General features: G+C 51.5%; 1 protein-coding gene across 7 annotated transcripts in view; it reads left to right on the top strand.

Moving 5' to 3' along the window:
• SMOX (spermine oxidase) overlaps window positions 1-19951 on the top strand; it is a 126955-nt gene that overhangs the window by 5754 nt on the left and 101250 nt on the right. For all 7 annotated transcript variants that reach the window (XR_014255155.1, XR_014255156.1, XM_082431898.1 and 4 more), the window contains exon 2: window positions 16561-16794. Coding sequence is in view for 5 of the 7 variants with exons in the window: in XM_082431898.1 (XP_082288024.1) it covers window positions 16587-16794 (208 nt within the window). In the remaining 2 variants the exon portion in view is untranslated. The remainder of the gene's footprint in view (window positions 1-16560; window positions 16795-19951) is intronic.

Genomic DNA, 19951 nt, shown 5'->3' on the forward strand with positions numbered 1-19951 from the left:
TTCACTAGGCCCTGGGGAGCCATCAAAGCTTATAGGCCATAGGTGCAAGGAATTGATTAGAGCAGTGGTCTATAAAATTACTTCCCAAACTCTAGCATACATGTGGACAGCTTGTTAAAATTCAGGTTCCAATTCAGCAGGTCTGGGGTGGGGCCTGAGACTCTGCATTTCTAACAAGCTCCTGGGTGGTGTGATGCTGCTGGCCAATGGGTTATCTTTGTGTAGTGAGGGTTGAGACTGGGGACTTTGGGCCAGGCAGGTACAGAGATGGGCACAGATCAGGTGAGACCCGAAACAGATAAAGGGGACTGTCCTGGCTCCTATGAACTGTGTTGGGGGAGGCGTATAGACTGCTTGTATGGGGGCAGGGCAGAGGGGAGCATGTGGAGGGTATGGGATGCAGGGGCTACTCTGTTGGGGGGGTGGGGCTGGGTGAGGTGCTTCTGGGGACTTGGGTCTCAGGCTGGGAGCACAGGCCTGATTTCTAGGGTGCCTGACTTTGAGGAGCTCCCAAAACCATGAGAAAGTGTCTTAGGCGACTGCCCCTGGGCAGGGTGACATGCAGGCAGCATGTAGGGCATCTTATCTTTCCCCACAGCCAAGCCCGGCCCTGTGGTTAGCCAATCTGGGGTGAGCACTCTTCCTCCAGCCAGGGTTGGGCCAAGGAGATTGGGGAAACAGCTGACGCCAGTCTTAGACATGCCATCTTCTCCTGAAAGCTCCTAAAGTCCCCCCAGCTGCTGAGCTCTCACCCCCAGCGAGCATCCTTGACCCCCGCCTGGCCTGCGTGAGTCCTTGTAGCTGCCCTGATGGTTGCATGAGCTGCTGTTGGGGTCTTATTCCACTCAGGCCACCTCCCCAGTGCACCTGGAAGTGGGGAGGCCTGGATGCTTCATTCTGCTCTGCCCCTGGCTGAGACACTACAGGCAAGTGTCTGCTCTGCTCTGAGGACTCAGTTTCCTGTAAATTGAGGGATTCAGTCCCCTCTCTGGGGAGCAGGGGAGAGAGTTGCAGGGTTTGTTGAGTAGAGCACTGCATGTTCCCAGAATGGCAGCTTAATACATTTTAATTTTGGTTTACTATTGAAACTTGCGTGCTGATGATGGAGTAGAATGAGCAATTTGCCCAGAAGAGCTGTCCAGCTTGATATGGGGATCTCCCAAGACCCCCTGTTCTCTGGGCTTTGCAGAGCCTGAAGGGTGGTATCTGAGACCACTGGTCAGATGAGGTCCCTCTAGACCCTAGCAGGAGGGTAGGCAGTCACCTCACCCAAAGAAAGGTGGGAAGGGCAGACACTAAAGGCAGAGGTTCTGTTGCCCTGGGCAGTGCCAAGAGGGGCTTTCAGGCTAAGCTCTCAAAATGTCACTCATAACTCCTAAAAGGATAACCCCCCCCACTACCCCTCTTGATTCCTACCCTTGTGCCCCCTGCTGTGCCAGCCTGTCCTGAGGGGGTGGGAGGAGGTGGCATTTCTCAAAGACTGTTCTGAGAAACCTCAAGGGTTCAGGGGACAAACAAGGGTAGAAACTGGAAAATCCACTCCACTGTCCTATGGGAGATTCAGAATGCATTTAAGAGAATTAAAGGCTTTGACAAGTCCTGTAGAAAAGAAACTGGTGTTTTCTAAACTGATTTGATCATAGACAATTTTTTTTTTTTGAAGACATCCTAATAATGACCAACTGACCAATAGAACACCTGGTGGGAAGGGCTGATATGGGAGGATGCTGCTCCATGAGAGACTACAAACACGGGTGATGGGTGGGTCCAGAAGTGCCAGGGAGGGAAGGTAGGGTGGAACAATAGCTTCCTGGGGGAGGTGGACTTGGTGGGATGGGTACATCTGGAGAGTTAGTGGAAGAAAAGGGTACTGTAGAGGGAGGGATGGCCTGGAGGGGACTGGGGCCCAGGACCAGACCTGGGTTCTAGTGGCAGCAGCTTTGCTTCACTGTGGGTGAGCAAGGGACTCAATAGTAACCAGGCCTGGGTCTTTGGGATTCTGGGAGGGCCTCCTATCCCATCCTTCCCTCCCATCTTCTTGCCCTGCAAGTTCTTTCCCAGCCTCTCATCTCAGAGAGTGAGGTTGTGATCCCTGGGCAAGAAGGTAAAACCTCTCTGTGTCTCACTATCCTCATTTGTACCGTGGGGATAATGTTACCTCCCTCATAGAGTTGTTGTGACACCCAGATTCTTGTTGGCTGCTCTTAATGTGATTGACATGGCTGCAGGCAGTGTCTCCAGGAAGGACCCAGGGAAGGGGACACTCGTCCGGGATTTGAGAGGCACAAAGGTCAGCAGAGAGCATGTAAGGCTCAGGATAGGGTCTTGATTAGAACAGAGGGGTGATTTTCCAGAACAGCAAGAAAAGAGTGAGGACTGACTTCCTGGGGGAGTGGCTAGCAGGGTGGGGATATCTGGGCAGAGTGAGGAGATTTCACAGGCCACCCTGGGCCCTGTGGGCCTAGTCTGGGTATGGGAGTCGTGGGGTCCAGTGGGTGTATGTAGGAGACAGGGGGGCTGAGGGCAGGGAGGAGGTGTCAGGGACCTGCCTTCATTCATTAGGCCACTGGGAGCCATTGAAGGTTTTTGAGCAGGGCAGTGGTTTGATCAGATCAGTGGTTTAGTGAGAAAAGTGGCAGGGTGTGCTGGTGGGTTGGGGGTACAGGACCCCTCCCCCCTCATTGGGCTTCCTTAGAGAATTGCTGTGTGCTTTCATGTCTCAAGCATGGGGAGGGGCGAGTTGCTCATATGACACTCAGATTATCAGAGCTCTGAGTCATTTTCCCAAAAGTTTAGGAATCTCACTCTTGTCACCTTCTGGGAAGGGGTGTCTAAAGTGTAGGACAGGGAATGTCCCCGGGCTCGTGCTCCTCCTGCCTCCCCTGTCGCTGGGAGAGAAGGTCAGTGAGGCCACCTTGCCTTGCCCCTCACCACACCTCATATCCTCTGAGGTGTGAGGACTCTTTGTTCAGCAGCTCAGCTGGAAGTGATGGGGTGCAGCATTTCAAACAGCGACCCAGAAGTTGCTGTAATGGTGCGATGTGGGTAACAGGCCTATGTGGTGACAACAGCCCTCAGGGAGGCCCTGGTAGGGGGTGCTCAGTGAGCTTTCTTACCCAGTTCAGCTGCACTTTCTTCTTCCTTTGGCCCTGTCTCTTTCTTCCTCAAATAGGCAGGAGCCCAAGGCTTTTCTTGCTCTCTCTAAATCAGGGGTCAGTAGGATGGAGGATGAAGAAAAGCATTTGGGTTCAATCAGACCAGGGTGGCTTGGCTGTTGTGCGGCGGGGTTAAGTCCAGTACCCCTGACCCTCAGTCCAGATTCCTTTATCATCTAGCTGCTTCTTGCGGGAGGGTGTTAAGGAAGGTGTGATTTAAGACCAAGAGAAGCAGCACTTGGAAATGAGTTGTAATTTATTAGGAAACAGAACAAAGAACCCAGCCACCCTCTGCAGCCTTGTGCCAGGCCCTGGTAGACCCATAATTCCTGTCCTCCCCATGTGGCCCACGGGGCATGAGCTATTTCACAAATGGGAACTCTGGCAGTGCCAGCAAATGGCATGACTGGGTCTCAAGCCCAGGTTCTAGGACATCTGGTTTCATGCCTTTTCCTCAAGTCACAGACCCCTCAGAGCCCATCTCCAAACCTTCAACCATGCCTTCCTACCCACAACCAGACCTCTTCCCCAAGCCAGCCCAGCCCAGCTCCCCCAAACTCCTGACTCTAGGGAGAAGACACTGATGGGTGCTCCTAGTGGACTGGCAATAACTAGACCTTGAGTCAGCTAAGTAGGAGACACGCAGGACCACCAGTGGGCAAACATTCATAGGAAAGATTTTAAAATGAGGCCTTTAAATGTTAAACAAACATATCTCTTTTATCTTTTCTATTTTGGAAAATTAAAAATCATATACAATTAATGCAAAACTTTTGAGTTAATCTGAGAAAGTAACTCAAGAAAAGGTGATAAACTTGATTCATTCCTTGGTTTTAAAAAAAGAGTAAAGCCTGAGCCTTAGTATCTTACTGAGTATATTTTGGAGTGCCTTATGTTAGATGACAGGTTGTGGAAACTCTCTGAAACTCAGTTTCTTCCTCTGTAGAAGGGGGATAGTGACATGAAGATCAACCGAAATGTTCCACGTGAAATGCTTAGCATTGCCCTCTGTACCTTGGACGTACTCAGTGAAAAATAGTGGTAACGATGATAGAATTATAAGAACAGGTATTTCTTGATTCCAAAAGCTGGTCAGTTATTAAGTCTCTCTTTGAACTCAATAAAAGAACTTGAAGAATATGTTTATTGTCTAAGCTCAGCGTCTTAACTCTATAGGTGTTCTATGGATTGAATCATGGGGCCCATGGGTGCATTTTGAAATGAACACCATTGGCTTTTCAGACCTAGTTCCAGCTCTTTCTGAGGTTGGCAGGGGTGGGGGAGGTGTTCTGCTTCAGGGTTGAACTTTATGAAGAGCCCTTTATTGGGTGATCCTGTGTCAGGAGATCCTGTGCTAGGACTTGTTAGGAGAGCATAGTTAAACCACCTTGGAGTAACCAGGAGGGGAAAATCTTGGGCCAGATGACCAGGAGGTGACTGTTTAGAGGGAATTATCATTTAGTTGCTCTTAGAATTTTCTTTTGTGCTGCCAGAAGCCATTAGACCACTATCCTTGTCACTCTTTATGGAGGATAAAATCAAGGGCAAAGGGCTGTGGTCTGGCAAGCCTTAAGCCAGTCCCTGTGGGGCAGGGAGACTAGGGTGGCTGGCCTGCAGCCCACCTGACTAACGCCCTGGCCAGGAGGCAGGTGATCTCCCGGCGGCAGCCCCAGTTTTGGCAGTGTAGCTGGGGTAAGCTGCCAGGCTTGGGGATACCTCCTGCTAGCCCCGGGTGCCTAGCACAATGTGTGCAGTGTCAGTGTGTGGGGACGGGTAAGACAGAGTGCCAGGCTGAGGGCTGTCCTTAGGCCTGCTGCTCCGGGAGGCTGAGTGAGGGCCTGAGAGGTGGGCAAGTGCTGGGTAGAGAGAGATGAGCTGAGCATTGTCAAGCCCTGCTTTACCCCTCACTCTGTCTGGGTGACCTCCATCACACCTGTGAACCTTTCTGATGTTTCCTCATCTATAAAATGGGCACCAGGGTGTTTGGGAGGATTAAATGATGCCATGAATGGAAAGTGCCCAGCATGGGACCTGGCACATGAAGGGCTTAATAAATAGAGATTTGCTATGGGGTTTATCTGTTGGCTGGATTTTTGGGGGATGTTTTCTTTTTTCCATGTTGTGATCATGCATGCCACCTTTGCTCTGTGATAAACCATGCTGAATGGGGGTTGGGGGTGGGGGATGAGCATAGAAGAGGGAGTTTTGCAGGAAGAGAGTTTATAATGGAGGGGACCCTCTTCCCACAAGTACTGCCTGAACCCAGCAAAAGCCTTGGACAGCCCAGCCTTGCTGTCAGGGCTGCGGTCTGCCCTGTGGGCCAGGAGCACGAGTCCTCGGCTGGGCAGAGTGGGGACCCACCCGTGGCTCAGGAGAGAGGATTGGCCTGCAGGAGACCCCCCTCCCTGACCCCCCTCCCCCAGGGGCTGGAGCCGAAGCACAGACGGGCTTTGTGCAGAGTCACGAGGGGCCAGCAAGGGGAAACTGCACTGGCTGAGCTATCTCACAAGCCTCAGTTCTTGTCAGTGGTTTTGAAAGAGTGAGGGGAAAGTGCTGACTGTGCTGTCCTCCTTCCCTCCAGAACTGTGAGGCCTGTGGCTCCTGGCAGGGAGAGGGGAGAAGCCCGCCGGGAGGCTACCTCTTCATCTGCCAGCTCACACCTCCCAGGCTTCAAATGCCCCATCTGCTGAATGGGTGGATCTCCGTGTGGGGACACTAACCCAGGTCAGGGGCTGGTCAGGGCCATGCCTGCATGTGATGCCTTATGCAGTGGGGCTGGGAGAGGGGCCCTGGGCTGTGTGTTTGGAGGCAGGCTCAGCCCTTCGATGGGAGACGGCCTGGAGAAGCTTTCCCAACTCTTGTGATAGCCCTAAGGAGAGAACTGGGCTCTGGAGTCAGACCACTGGGGCCCTCCTCCCACCTGTGGGTCTTGCACCAATTTTTTGTCTTTCCTACCTCACAAGCTTGTTGTCAAGGGGAAAGGAGATGACCACTTGACACAGAACTTGTAAGGGTTGGTCCTGGTGTCATGACTGGTCACCCAAGTCATCCTGACCCCATCCTTGCTCTTACCCACATATTTTGTCATTCAGCAAGTCCCTAAGAGGTCACCACAGCACTTTTGCCCTCTGGTCCTCTCCTGCCTGTCACTTCCTCTGTTCTGGTGTCCCCTTGTCAGAGAGGCTTCCCTGACCTCCCTACCCAGAGCAGCTGCCTCTCCCCTTACCTGCTTTGCTTTGTGGCACCTGTCACCCCTGATCCTCCAAGGGGAGGCATCTGGCTGTTTCAGTATCTCGAGTGCCTGGTAGAGTAGCACTCACTCAACTTTTTTTTGTTGTTGTTGTTCTTGTTGTTTTTATTGTGGTAAAATATACATAACATAAAATTTATCATTTTAACCATTTTTAAGTATAGAGCTCAGTGGTATTAAATATATTCACATTGTTGTGCTACCATCACCACCATCCATCTTCAGAAGTATTTTTCATCTTCCAAAACTGAAATTCTGTATCCTTTAAACAGTAACTCCCCATTTCCTCCCTCCCCTGCCCCTGACAACCACCATTCGACTTTCTGTCTCTGTGAATTTGACTACTTCTGTCTCTGTGAATTTGACTATTCTAGGTACCTCATGTAAGTGGAATCATACAGTATTTGTCCTTTTGTGACTGGTTTATTTCACTTAGCATCATGTCTTCAAGGTTCATCCATGTTGTAGCATGTGTCAGAATTTCCTTTTCAAAGCTGAATAATATTCCATTATATGCATGTACCACATTTTGTTTATCCATCCATCGATGGACACTTGAGTGGATTCTACCTTTTGGCTATTGTGAATAATGCTGCTATGAAGGAGCGGGAAGCTGCCTTGAGGGAGATAAAGCATAAATCTCTCTGAAAACTTCTGAGTGGTAGCCTAATACCCATTAGAGAGCAGACCAGGTGTGATGGCAATACCCATTTTGCAGATGAGAAAACAGTCTTCCCTCAGAGTTAGACTCCATCCCTGCACCCTGGGTCCTCTCTGAGGGAGCAGTCCCTGTGAGCAGAGGTGCATTACAGGTGTTCAATGCAGAGTGCTTTGGGAGTTGGGCAGCAGCTGGGGAGGGAGGACAGAGGGAGACCCTCAGCCTAAGCTGGAAGGTGGGGAGTGGACCTTGGGTACTGCCTGGCCTTTCTGGTCTCTCTGCCTCCTCTACTCCTGTACAGGCAGATCCCAGATGTTCTGGGCTGGCCTGGAATCTGCATTTGGAATCTGCTGTAGAGAGGTGATTCTTAACCTTGGCTATATGTTAGCATCATGTAGAGTCCTTAAAAAATTTCCATGCTTGAACTCCACCCGGAAGAGTCTGATTTAGATGACCCAGTCTCCGGGCTTGGTATTGGTCTTTTGTAAAAATCTCCAGGTGAGTCTAATGCACAGGCTGGGAAGGCATTCCTGTCTCCTGGGCCTTGTATGCTGTAGGGCCTGGGCCAGGCTCTCTGCTCACTCAACCCCAGCCCTGAGTTTTAGAAAAGAGGGAGCTGGGACCCTGAGTAGGATGGGGAGTTTACCTTGGGGTCTCTACTCTGAGGGGTCTCCAAGGAGAGAGAACTGCTGACTGTTAGTTACCTGGTGCTGTGTAACAAACTACCCCAAAACTTAGTAGTTTAAAATGGCAATAAACAGTTATTATCCTCATAGTTTCTGTGGGTCAGGAATTTGGAAGCAGTTTAGTTGTTTCTGGTTTGAGATCTCTTAGGAGGTTGCAGTCAAGGTGTTGGCTGGGAGTGCAGTCATCAGAAGGCTTCACTGGGGCTGGTGGATTTGCTTCCAGGGTGGTTCAGTCACATGCTTAGCAGGATGGTTTGGCTGATGGTAGGACTCAGTTCCTTGCCTCTCAGTGGGCTTATGTGGGTTTCCTCACAACATGGTGATTAGCTTCCCCTCTTGTAAGCAGTCTAAGAGAGCAAGGTGGAAGCCACAGTGTGTATTACGCCCTAGTTTTGAAAGTCACACTCCATATTTCTACAATATCCTATTGGCTACACAGATCAGCTTGGGAGGGGACTGTAGGGCATGAGTACCATGAGGGGAGGATCATTGAGGGCCATCTTGGAGGCTGGTGACCATACAGATTGTCCTGTTTTTGCAGTTTCAGCCTCACAGACCTTGCCTGGGAGGAGCAAGTGCCCTCAGTAAGTGGTGTGGCCCTTCTCTCTTACTTGTCTATTCCTCCCTGTCATCAGACCATAGCAGTGCCACTGTGGGGTGGTGCAGTTCTGAGGCCTGGAGGTCTTGCTTTGGAGTCATCATGCAGGAGGGTCTGTGACCTCTCTACTGGCTGGATTTCCCATCCCTACCCATGTCTGATGTCCTGGCCCAGCCATCCCTGTGGTGACCCCACTAGTGTGCAGACTTAGGCCTGTAGGAAAACTAATATAAAAACCATTGCTGCTACGTGCCTGGCTCTGGGCTAAGCATTCTGCATTGTCACACTCAACCCTGTGAGGCAGGGACTCTTCATCCCCATTCTAATGATGAAGAAACTGAGGCTCAGGTCACTCATCTAAAAAGTTGTGGAGCCTCAAACCACTGGTATTCAAAAACAAGGGCCTGTATGAAAACCATGGTGCAATAAGGTATTCCCAAAGGAGTAGGCTATTTAGCAAGCTGAGTCATCAAGGGAAACATAAGGAAAGTGTGTGTGTGTGTGTGTGTGTGTGTGTGTGTGTGAGAGAGAGAGAGAGAGAGAGGGAGAGAAAGACAAAGGGAGGTGGGGAGAGAGGGAAAGGGAGAGAGAGAGAGGAAGAAAGGTGTCTTCCTGGGGTTCCCCAGGGGCCATGGTGACTTGGGTGCCTCAGAAAAGGGCTGGTATGGTCTTGAGGCTGGTGTTCTCTCTCCAGATTCAGCCTTTCCCAGGGTAGTGAGTGACTGTGAGTACCATCTCCCATCAGCCCTCCCCTGCTCATGGCCTGATTTGATGTCACCAAGGGCAGTCTCACACCAACGTAGTCACTGGCATAGTAACCAGTTCTGTGGTCTCTTACATTTCTGTGGTTGATGACTTCCTAGGGGGGGTGGGTTTAGAGTTTGGGTGTCACATCCTGCTCAGAGAGAGGGAATCCAGGCCATGAGGTCTCATCCTAAGGATTGCTAAAGGGAGCCACAGTGAAACCTGTGCCTTTAGGACTTTGCTGAGGAAAAGGAAACTGGCCAATAGGGTCTGGGGTCAGGGCTGGCCTCATTCAAGGTAGGGGTGACTGTTCCCATTCTACAGATGGGGTAACTGAAGCTCAGGTGCTAATGGACTCACCCAAGGGAATGCTGGTTAGGGACAAAAGCTGCTGTCTGGGCAATTTCATCTTCTCCAGGAGTGGCAGCCATCATGTCAGACCCCTGACCTCTCTCTGGGCTGAGGGAGCGTGGGCTGTGCCTGCCTCTGGAAGATCTGGGATCTGAGGGGAAGAATGTGGGCCTTGCTTGCAGAGAGGTGACCTGGCCAGTTAGGACCTCTGTGTGCAGACACACACAAAGATGGGAAACCAGGGCATGCATGGATCAGAGATGGAAGCTGAGCTGGTAGGGCTGGCCCAGATTTTGAGAGGTTCATAGGAGATGTTTAGATGACTAGTACCTGATCTGATCTATTGTCAGAGCATGACCCATTCATTTTTGCTGAAGGTGGATGGAATCTCTAAGATGGAGTTTGGGATAAAGCTCTTTGGGTGTGAGTATAGGGGCAGGAATGCAGTCCTGGACTCTGCCCTGGTCCATCTCCACCTCTGTTTCTCTCTCCACTGCCAGCTGAGCTTTATGCCCATCAGAAAGACCCAACACTTTCTCTGACTTCTGTCCATGCTTTCTTCCCCTCCTCCACCCCCACTCAGGTAGTCTCCAGTTTCTGTCTCTGCAGGCAGCTATAAGCTGGGGTCCTGAAACAATTCACTCAGGTCTGTCCCACCTTGCAGAGCATCAAGGGGAACAGAAGCCAGCCAGAGCACTCACGTCTCCAGAAATACCTTCCCCTCCTGCCCACCAGTGCTTTTGTGGGCCATGCCTTTGGCTCTGACCTCCCCTCCCTCAAACACTGAGTTTAGGGCTGTCTTTTTCCATGCAATACAGGCTCCCCACTTCTCTTCTGAAAAAGGCTTACAAAGCCTTTTAAGATTGTGTTTTTAGGGACTTTACACATCTGGTTGCAGGGAAGAGGTGTTGGTAATAAAGACATTGTGCTTGGAGAAAAGTCTAAGTGCCAAGAAGGAAGATGGGGCCCCTAGAGCCCCTTCCTCATGTCGGCCTGTGAGGGCCAGAGGACACTGCTGGCTGGAGGGCTCTGCAGAATGAGGCCCCGTGCCTTGTCTCTTTTACTGATTGAGCTTAGGGTTGGCTAACGGCCACTGTATCTGATGCTTACTCCCCACCACTTCCCTGGCCAAGACTGGTGGGATGGTCAGGCTGAGTCAGGGTTGGGGGTCAGTCAAACACAGGTTGTGGGATAGTATGATTGATGTCAATATCAAGGTCCACTCTGATATTAGGGTTGGGGCCAAGGTTGAGGCTGGAGTCTAAGCTCAGGTGAAGACTTGGGTTCTTTTACACATGAAATGGAGCTCTGGGTCCTAGGAGAGGTGGCTCCCTCCTCCGTACTAGTCTCTTTGGGGATTATCCTCCCTCTCCCTCCCACTCTGAGGTGGCCCTGGCAGGTGGCCACACATTTTACCTGTGCTATCATTTAATTCTCCCAGCAGTCCCACCAGGTAGCTGTACCCCCATTTTACAGATGGGAAAGTTTAAAGACTGAAGGAGGCAGGCAGTTAAGCATCAGATGGGGCTTAGATAACTATGTCCAGGAGGCGGGGTACAGATGCTGTGTCCTTGGGGTGAGTTCAGAGGTATTGGCCAGGTGGGGCCCAGAGAAGGGAAGATACTGGTCTGGGGTCACCTGCCAAGAGAGACTGAGCTGGGGCCCGAATCCAGGTCTCTGGGCTCCTAGGCCAATGTTCTCTCCCTTCCCCCTGTGTCTTCTGGGCTGACAGGCTGCTCCTGCCCTGCCCCCACGTTTATACACCCCAACCTACCTTCCGTGGCTGGCCAGGCCTGGCCCAGAAATCCTACTTCTTTCACTTCCTGGCTGGCTGGCCTGGGTGAGGAGGACTGGGAGGGTCTGGCTGGGAGGAGTTCAGGCTCAGTCTCTCCTTGGGTTTTAGGGGTGGGAGGAGCCTCATGGGCAGACACAGAGCCCCTTTGTCTGGGCCGCTGTGCAAAGCAGCTGGTCTGGGATTTCTGGGCGTTTTTTACATTTGAAGAATAATTGCATTGTCTGGGGGGTCCTCGAGAATCCAAATCCACACCCCCCCCTCCCCTCCACCCCACCCCCAAACTGCCAGGCAGTCCAGAGAGATTCCTCAGGACCAGTACCCCAGCTTCCCTCCCCCTCCCTTCCTCCTGTTAGAAGCCTGAGGCAGAGAGGGATTCCTTCAGGGAAACTGAGGTTGGGTTGCTGCCCTAGGGCACTAAGAGTATCTGTTGGGAGGTGACACTTGTAAGTCCCTGATGGGGAAGGTGCAGGTGGCCCCCAGAGCCCTGGACAGAGCTCACATGAGCAAATGTGTGGCTTAGAGGAGAGAAGCCTGCTCATTGGAAAGGGTGGGCCCATTTTTTTTTTAATTAATTAACTTCTTTTGGTCGCACCATGCGGCATGTGGGATTTTATTAGTTCGCTGACCAGGGATCCAACTCATGCCCCTTGCATTGGAAGCACAGAGTCTTAACCACTGGACCGCTAGGGAAGTCCTGGGGTGGGCCCATTTTGGAGTGCTTCAGCTGTTGGAGTCTGGACCCTAAGGTCCAGGTGGGCTAAATGCCTTGGCCATACTCTTCTCTGGGAAATGGTCATTCATCCGGGAGTGACCTTGAGGAAAGGACAGGGAGACAGACATATTTGGGAGTAGGCTGTGTTCAGAAGGGAGCCAAGGATGGGCAGACTTCTTTTGTTTCTTCTGAGGGACAACTCTGGAAGGGTGTGGGGCACCTGGGAGGCTGGGCCCCTTGTGGCATTGTTTTTGTTGTAGTGGTCACTGTTAAGGAGGGAAGTGACCTGCTGATTGCCTGATGAGCTGAAGTGGACTCCAACACTGAGGAGGAAGGGGTGTCCTGCACCAACCTGGGCCACTGACCCTCCTTGTGATTCACTCCCAGGGCCTCCTAGTCTTCATCCATCCTTCTTTGGTGACCCTGCCATGGGACAGGGCCTTTCTTCCCTCTTCTTTCCCTGCTGCCTTCTTTCCAATTTGGCTTCTTGGGCAGGTTCAGTCAGGGCAGTGTTGGCTCTGGCCTGCAGGGGGAGGTGGTGGCCTGCAGGCCAGAGAAGTGGGGGTGGGGGTGGGGATGGAGCGAGGTGGGGTAAGGGTGGGAGGCAGTGGGGCATTTGGGCATGTTGAATGGGGGTGGACCTGATTTCTTGAAGCTACTAGGTATGGCCTGCCTGGGGACATGGCAGCCCCAGCCTCCCACCCCTATTTTGCCTTGGAAACAGGAGCAAGTAGGCAAATGTCTGTTGCCCTGTGCCTGCCTCCTCCCTACTCCCCCTCCCTGCCTGTCTGAGCCAACACTTTTTTCTTCTCTCCTTTATCTGCTCAAAAAAGTACAGGGTGTTCTGTTTCTCCTGTGCATACAGATCAAGGAGGGGGATGTTATTTATTTATTTATTTATTTAATTTACTGAAGGCAAGAGAAGGACAGGGAGGCACCAAGGAGCATTAAGTGATTCTTCTTAGGCATTTTCTCATAAGATTAAAAAAATTCCAAAGGAAGAGATGACACAAACCAACAGAAAACAAATGTGCTCCCCCCCCATCCTGAGATAAGAGGGCCCAAAAGTCCAGTTCAGCATTTAGCTGAGGGCCCAGCACACAGTAGGTGTTGCTACATACAGTTTTCTCTTTCCATTCAGTTTGGACCCCAGGGTACATTGGCTCCATGGGCCATTACGGGGGACCATGAGGCAGACGACTCATTTTTGCCATCTGTGGACTGTGCATGTGGCTTCTCTGGCTTCTTGCGGGGGCCCCAGGGGTTGACAGGCTCATCTGGGACAAAGCCTGTGGAGAGACAGAACTATGGGGTTAGCAGTGAGGGCCAGGGGAATAGGTGACCTATATGGTCCCTGTTTACTTGCTCCCACCATGGCACCATATGTGTGATGTCTTTTTGAGTTGAAGGTCTCTAATATGTTGGGAACTTGGGGTCCTTTCTGTGTTCATCTTAAAGGCAGACTGCCTGCCTGCATTTCCCACAATCCATTCCTGAAGCCTGTACCAAAGGCAGTCTATTCATAATTTAGCTACAGAACTTTACAAATGATTTTCCCACACAAGGCTCTTAAAAATGCTGACAATCTCTTGACATCCATATAGGGCCTTATTTAACTGTCACAATAATGCAGTTAGGACAAGCTGGGCCACTTCAGAGAGAAGGAAAGGGAGGCTGGGAAGCCAGGAAGTTCAGGTAGCCCCCTGGGAATGCACCACTGCCCCAAGCATTCCTTACCTCTACCCAAGGCTGCAGTTTATCCTAATCCCCGGGTTTTCATAGGTGGTGCTCCAGGGAGCCTGGGAGGTTCTGCCATGAGACCTTAGGGACCTCAGAGGGTAGCGGGAACTCCAGTTTCAACCCAGTTACACCCTGGTCTCCACAGGCGCTTTTCGAGAAGGGGTTCCACCAGTAAGGTCTGAAAACCACTGTAGCGATCCCACCCCTTTACTGTGTAAAAGTGGTTGTTTTGGGGAGGGCGGCCTCAGGCTGGGGGTGGGGCTGGAGGCCCAGAGAGCAGCGCACAGGCAGAGCCCCCTAGTCCTGGGGAACTGGGGCGTGGGGGCGAGGTGGGCAGTCTGGACTCTGGCTTAGCATAGCAGGGTGCCCAGCTGTGGAGGCCGTTAGCAGCAGCTCTGAGCTCCCTGTGTGTTTACAAACCTGACGCAGAGCACGCTCCTTGCCTGCACCGCGGGGCGGACTCTTCCTCCCTGCTGGCCTCTGGTGCAGGCAGCCACACCCTCACCTCTAATTTTAGTCCTCTAGTCCTCCGCCAGAACCTGGGGGAGGGAGGGGAAGGTGGCAGAGGGGGAGAGGAGGAACGGTAAGGGGGAGGGGAGGAAAGGGCTTGCGCCAGCTCTGACCTCCATGCTCCCAGGAGGCCGAACAGAACATCACTGGGACGGGGGTGGGGGGGTGGGGTGGACCGCAGAAGGACAGAAGGACATAGGAGGGAGGAATGGGAAAGTCGGGACACAGGCTGTCCTAGAAGAAGGCAGGGATCCAGGCTGTGTGGGGAGCCCCGGCCTCTGAGGTTCTCTGGGCCTCGGGCGCCACCTTCCGGCCCTCTAGGGAACCAGTCCCGCACCGAGTCGGCCGCCTGGGGGTGGGGGGTGGGGTGTGGTTTGGAGGGAGTTTGGGGTGACATTCCTGTCCGTGCCCAGGTGTGGCATCGTCAGGTGAAGTGGGCGGGGGAGGTGCAAGGAGCAGCTTCTCAGACTGAGAATATTTAGAAAAAGACCGATTTTAAAATCTGTGATAAAAAGATGTTAGAGGTGGGGTGGAAACCTAAGTGGTCAGATCTTGAGGCGTGTGAAGGAGGAAGTTAGCGCACAGTTTTTATTTTATTTTTTATAGTGAACCAGGAATGAATATCTGAATAGTTATTGAGATGTATATGCATACGTATATATAGTGAGTGGCACAAATCCTAAGTATACAACTATGTACATTGTTAACCACCATTCATATAAAGATACATATTCCTTCCACCCCAGAAAGTTCCCTTCTGACCCATTTCACTCATTCCCCTCCTCCCAATCTCTCTTCTGTCATCACAGATTCATTTTACCTCTTCATGAATTTCACATAAATGGAGTCATACCATATGGTGCTCTTTTGTCTCTGGCTTCTTTTGTTCAATGTAATGTTGCTGAGAGTAGTTTAGTTCTGTTTATTGCTGAAGAATATTCCCTTGTATGAATATGCTACAAATAGCACAATATATTTATCTATTCTTCTGTTGATGGACCTTTGGGGTATTTGTTTTTGGTTATCATGAATAAAGCTGCTATGAGCATTCTATGTCTATTTGGTGGAGTATACCCTGTTTCTCTTGGGTGTATTCTTAGGAGTGGGATTGCTGTGTCATAGGAAGGGTTTTACTTAGCTTTATTAGGTATGGGTGACAGCTTTTTATATGCCCCCTGTCCACTGCCCAGCAGCTACTTTCCACTCACATTCACTCCCCTGTTGTTAGGTCCTGGATACTATGGATAGTATGGATAACTAACTGGACAGTATGCAACTTCTGCCACTGAAACCTTAGGCAGCTTGGGTCAGGAAAGGAATGGGGACAGGATCAGATATGAGCGGCCCCTTGGGATGGCCCACAGATACCTTCAAACCCTTGTAGTCACTCCAGGAATAGAAGGGTAGCCTCTCCCAGCCCTGGGGCCAGATTCAGGGACCCCCTTGGCCTCCTGTCAGCTCCCTAGGCTGGCGTCTCTGAGCAAGCTGGCTTAGCGTAACTGTCAATTTGATGTCTGGCCTCTGGTGCCACGGGTCCTCACGGTCCACTGTTTCCTGGGCTCTTTGCTGCTTTGTGGTGACTGAGGGGCTGGGTGGCCTGGGAAAAAAAACTGGAGACCTACCCGGAATAGCAGAGGTTCATTCGATACCAGCCTCGTGGCACTTTCTGGGGGGAGGGTGGGACTGTGTCCTGCCTACCAAATTGCCACCTCATTGAGGCTGTGAAAGACTAGCTGAAAGCAAGAGGAGAAGAGAAGACAGGGCAAGGGAGAGTGAGGCAAGGGCCAGGGAAGGGAGGGAGAGCAGAGGGTCTAGTGCAGTGTGTGCAAGTATCCTGGGGTTGGCTCCAGCACACTGAGGTCTGTACAAGCATCCTGGGGTCCATGAGAGCATCCTGAGGTCAGTGTGAGCTGGACCACAGCAGTGGTACTGGGCTGTGCTGGGCTGTGCGAGGCTGTGTTGGTCCAAGGTTAGCAGCACCAGGATCAGTTTCTCCTGATTTTGACCTTGGTGATACAAGACCAAGACTCTTGTCTTGCTGACTCTTGTCTCATCCTTGGGGAAGAGGTGGTGCCTAATAGGTTTGAGATGGGATTGATGGATTTCAGGGGTTTGGAGTGGGCTGTCAGTTCTCCTTTTTGATGATGGGGGCCCATGGTGCATCCTCCCTTCCTGTTTCCTTCCCTGTGGCTCCCTCCCTCCTTCCCCACATCCTTAGGAGTTGGCTCTTCTTGCCCAGGTCCTCGGAAGGGATTGAGAGGGCTCAGGGTCCCCCCTTGAAGGCAGAGCCTGTGAGCATCTCTTGGGGCAGGTGGGAAGTGAAGGCAGAGCAGGTGAGCTGTGACCCCCTGCCCCCTGCAGGTTCCTAGGAGGCGAGTGTGGACGGTATGCAAAGTTGTGAATCCAGTGGTGACAGTGCGGATGACCCTCTCAGTCGTGGCCTGCGGAGAAGGGGACAGCCTCGTGTGGTGGTGATCGGCGCCGGCTTGGCTGGCCTGGCTGCTGCCAAAGCACTTCTGGAGCAGGGCTTTACGGATGTCACTGTGCTTGAGGCTTCCAGCCGCATTGGAGGCCGCGTACAGAGCGTGAAACTTGGTAAGTGCCTCAGTTCACCTCAGTCCAGTCATCTCCTAAGGTCACTTCTTATCTCCCAGTGCCCTGGCCTAGCCTGAAATCTCGTTATTTTATCTTCTTCTGGGGGTTAGTGTTCTGTCATGCATGCTGCCTGGGCATTTTCCCTTCCTTTGCCCCCCTCAGCACTCTTCTGAGGTGGGCAGGATGGGGCTCTGGCCTCTATTTTTGGAACACGACCTAGAATTCACAGTGTTTAGGAGGGAAAGGACACCCAGAACCAAACTTCGCAGTGGGTAGACTGGTTTCTATTTCACAAGAAGGGGAATTATGCAAGTTTCTATTAGTTGTTAACTTTTGAGTATGAATTAGTGTATCATGACTGAGAGCTAGCCCTGGGACAATAGGAGCTAAGGGCAGTGGAGGTGGAAGAAGACTTTGGGCCTCCTTGTGAGTGATGGGCAGGTCTTAGGATTGTCCAGGAAGAGGGTCTGTCCAGGTTGCAGAGAAATAAGGCCTCTGGAGAAAGCAGCCAGATAAGAGACATACCCTAGGGGTGGGCAGGTTTTGCCAGGGGTCCTAGAGGGTGGGAAATTGCCTGAAATGCAGGTAGAAGTCAGGGGGGTTTCCCAACCAGGGGGTCTGACCATGAATATGGCCCACTGGGACCACTCATGGTGGCCTGGAGTGTGTGGGCTACACTGACCCTCCAGAGGATTTTGTGTCTGTTGCTACATGGGCAGCAAGGCCAAGCAGATTCTGTGTGCTTACTTTTGATGAATGGGGCAAATGGCTCAGAGAAGTAGGTGGTCAGACTTAGAATAAGCAGAGGTTGAGGAGCAACCTTCTCTTTTCTTTCAAAAACTTTGATCACATTAAAAGTCTTCCCTTAGAGTATTTCCTGGAAGGTGTATGTGAAGTTATACATACTGTCTTCCCCGGGCACACACAGGAGTATGTGTTGGCAGTGAGGATGAAAGTGCAGTCCAAGGCATGTGCAAACCTGGGGACAGCCAGCTGGGAAGCCCTGAGACTCTTTGCTCAATACCTGATTGGCTGACTAGGAGCCTTAGGGATGGGATGGCTCCACTTGTGGTTCTTGAATCTTGATAAGACATTCAGGGTCTGACATAAAAGCAGAAGACGGGAGGACAAACAGCCCAGTTTCAGTGGTAGTTGACAGCCGAGACGTGCTGTGCAGGGAAGTGATGGTAGAAGGGAGGGAGGTGGAAGGGATGGGGCTGCAGGAGGCTGAGGGTATGCACATGGCAGGAAGCCTTCCTCAGAGGGGAGGGAGCTTGGGTGGGCCTCAGGTGATGAGGGGAGTTGGATAGGTAGTGAAAAGAAGGAAGGGGGTAATTGCACACATGGAATTGCACACATGATGTATGTGAAGAATCAGATCAAGGCAGACCCTGCCAGGATACGGGAGAGCAAATCCAGGCAAGGGCGTATGTGTGTGTGTTGTGTGTGCAGACACCCAGGGCTGAAAGCCCAGGCTGCAGTTGGACCTGCAGCAGTGTGAGATGCTAGCTGTGAATCCCGGTGGTAAGGGCAGCGGCGATGACCAGAAGCCCCAAGGACACCGTGAGGTAGATGTGGAGATGGTGCCTGGTACCCTTTGGATGCAGGATGTAACAAGGATGACAAAGGTGAGAGGCCTGTGGGAGAGGGCAGGAAACATCCTCAGACTGAGGCGTACTCTGGGCCACCCCACCTCCTTGTAAAGCTTGGGGGATGGGGTGGAGCACTGACCTTGCTGCTGACCTTGAGCTGATCACCTCGTTCCTGCTTATGCCTGGATACCCCATGCCTGGACATCACTGCCCAGTGACTATGACTTGGAGCTCCCTGGTGTACCCTGGGGAGGATACAGGCCCCTTTTGCTCCTATTGGGAGCTCAAACCAGGCAAAACACCTTGGGGAGCCTGAGGCTCTAAAGGAGAATTAGTAATAAATGTCCCCAGTGGCCCCCCCCCCACCAGGAACCCCGTGGAGGAAGAAGGGCACTGGGTTTCTAGCTTTTCGTGCCTTCTGGTCTGCCCACTTTCCCTGGACAAAGGGACCCACACATTCTTGCCTCTGATTCCAGAGTCACCAGGAAATTCTGTCTTGCTGGCTGTGGCTTGAGGTTGATTGTGTTTTCTCTTGCTCTGTGTTTGGCACATAGATGCATACAGGGCTTTTTTTTTTTTTTTTTTTTTAAGTAACTGATGGTTTAATTAGAAGCAGCCCAGGAAAGAGAAGACACAAAAAAGAGAAATGCCCAGTTCCTGGGGTGAGGGGTGAATGTTGTCTGTTATAGTGTATTAGATAACTATTGCTGCATAACAGACAACCCTAAAATGTAGTGGCTTAAAACAACACCATTTTATTTGCTGATATTCTGTGGCTCCAGAAATTTGGGTTTCTTTTCATGGTGGTCACAGTCTAAGAGGGTGAGAGTGGAAGCCACAAGGTGTCTTGAGGCCTAGGCTCTGAAACCACAAACATTGCTTTCATTGCATTCTATTAATCAAAGCAAGTCACAAGCCAAGCCCAGAGTCAAGGGGTGCAGAAAGACTCCATCTCTTGATGGCAGGACTGGCAAAGTCACGTTGCAAAGGGCCATGTGTGTAAGAATCGGAGGGATTATTGTGACCATCTTGGCAAAAAAGTTACCACACATGATGTCTTGAATCAGGCCTCCAAAAACAAAACAAAACACCAAAAAATGTTCCTTTCTGTTTTCCTTTCATTGTTTCAGCTTCCCTGGGAGCTAGGCAAGGGAGGAGACAAATGTATCACAGCATGCAGCATGAGAAAAGGAAACTGAGGCCCAGAAGAGGAAATAGGCACAGGCACAGTGACAACTTGCCTCAGAGCATCTGATACCTTGGCTATGGATGGGGTGGTAAAATGAGCCACCAGCCCTGTCCCAACTTGGGCCCAGGAGTTTCCCTCTGCCCCAGTCAGACTCTTAGGGTTCTGCCACCTGTGCCATAGGATGAGAAAGCTTAGTTTTCTCCAGAAGTCTGTTTTAGACTGCCTTGGGGAGGAGTCTTCCAAACTGGAATGTTTGCCCTCTTTCTTCTGCCCCAGACTGAGTTGGGAGGTGACCATTTTCCATCTGGCAGAGTGGCTTAGACTCTTGGGCCACTGGATTTTGAGGAATTGGAATAAGGCCAAATGGGGACCTTGG

This window comes from Balaenoptera physalus (assembly GCF_965194825.1).
Source record: "Balaenoptera physalus genome assembly, chromosome: 16".
Taxonomy (NCBI): domain Eukaryota; kingdom Metazoa; phylum Chordata; class Mammalia; order Artiodactyla; family Balaenopteridae; genus Balaenoptera; species Balaenoptera physalus.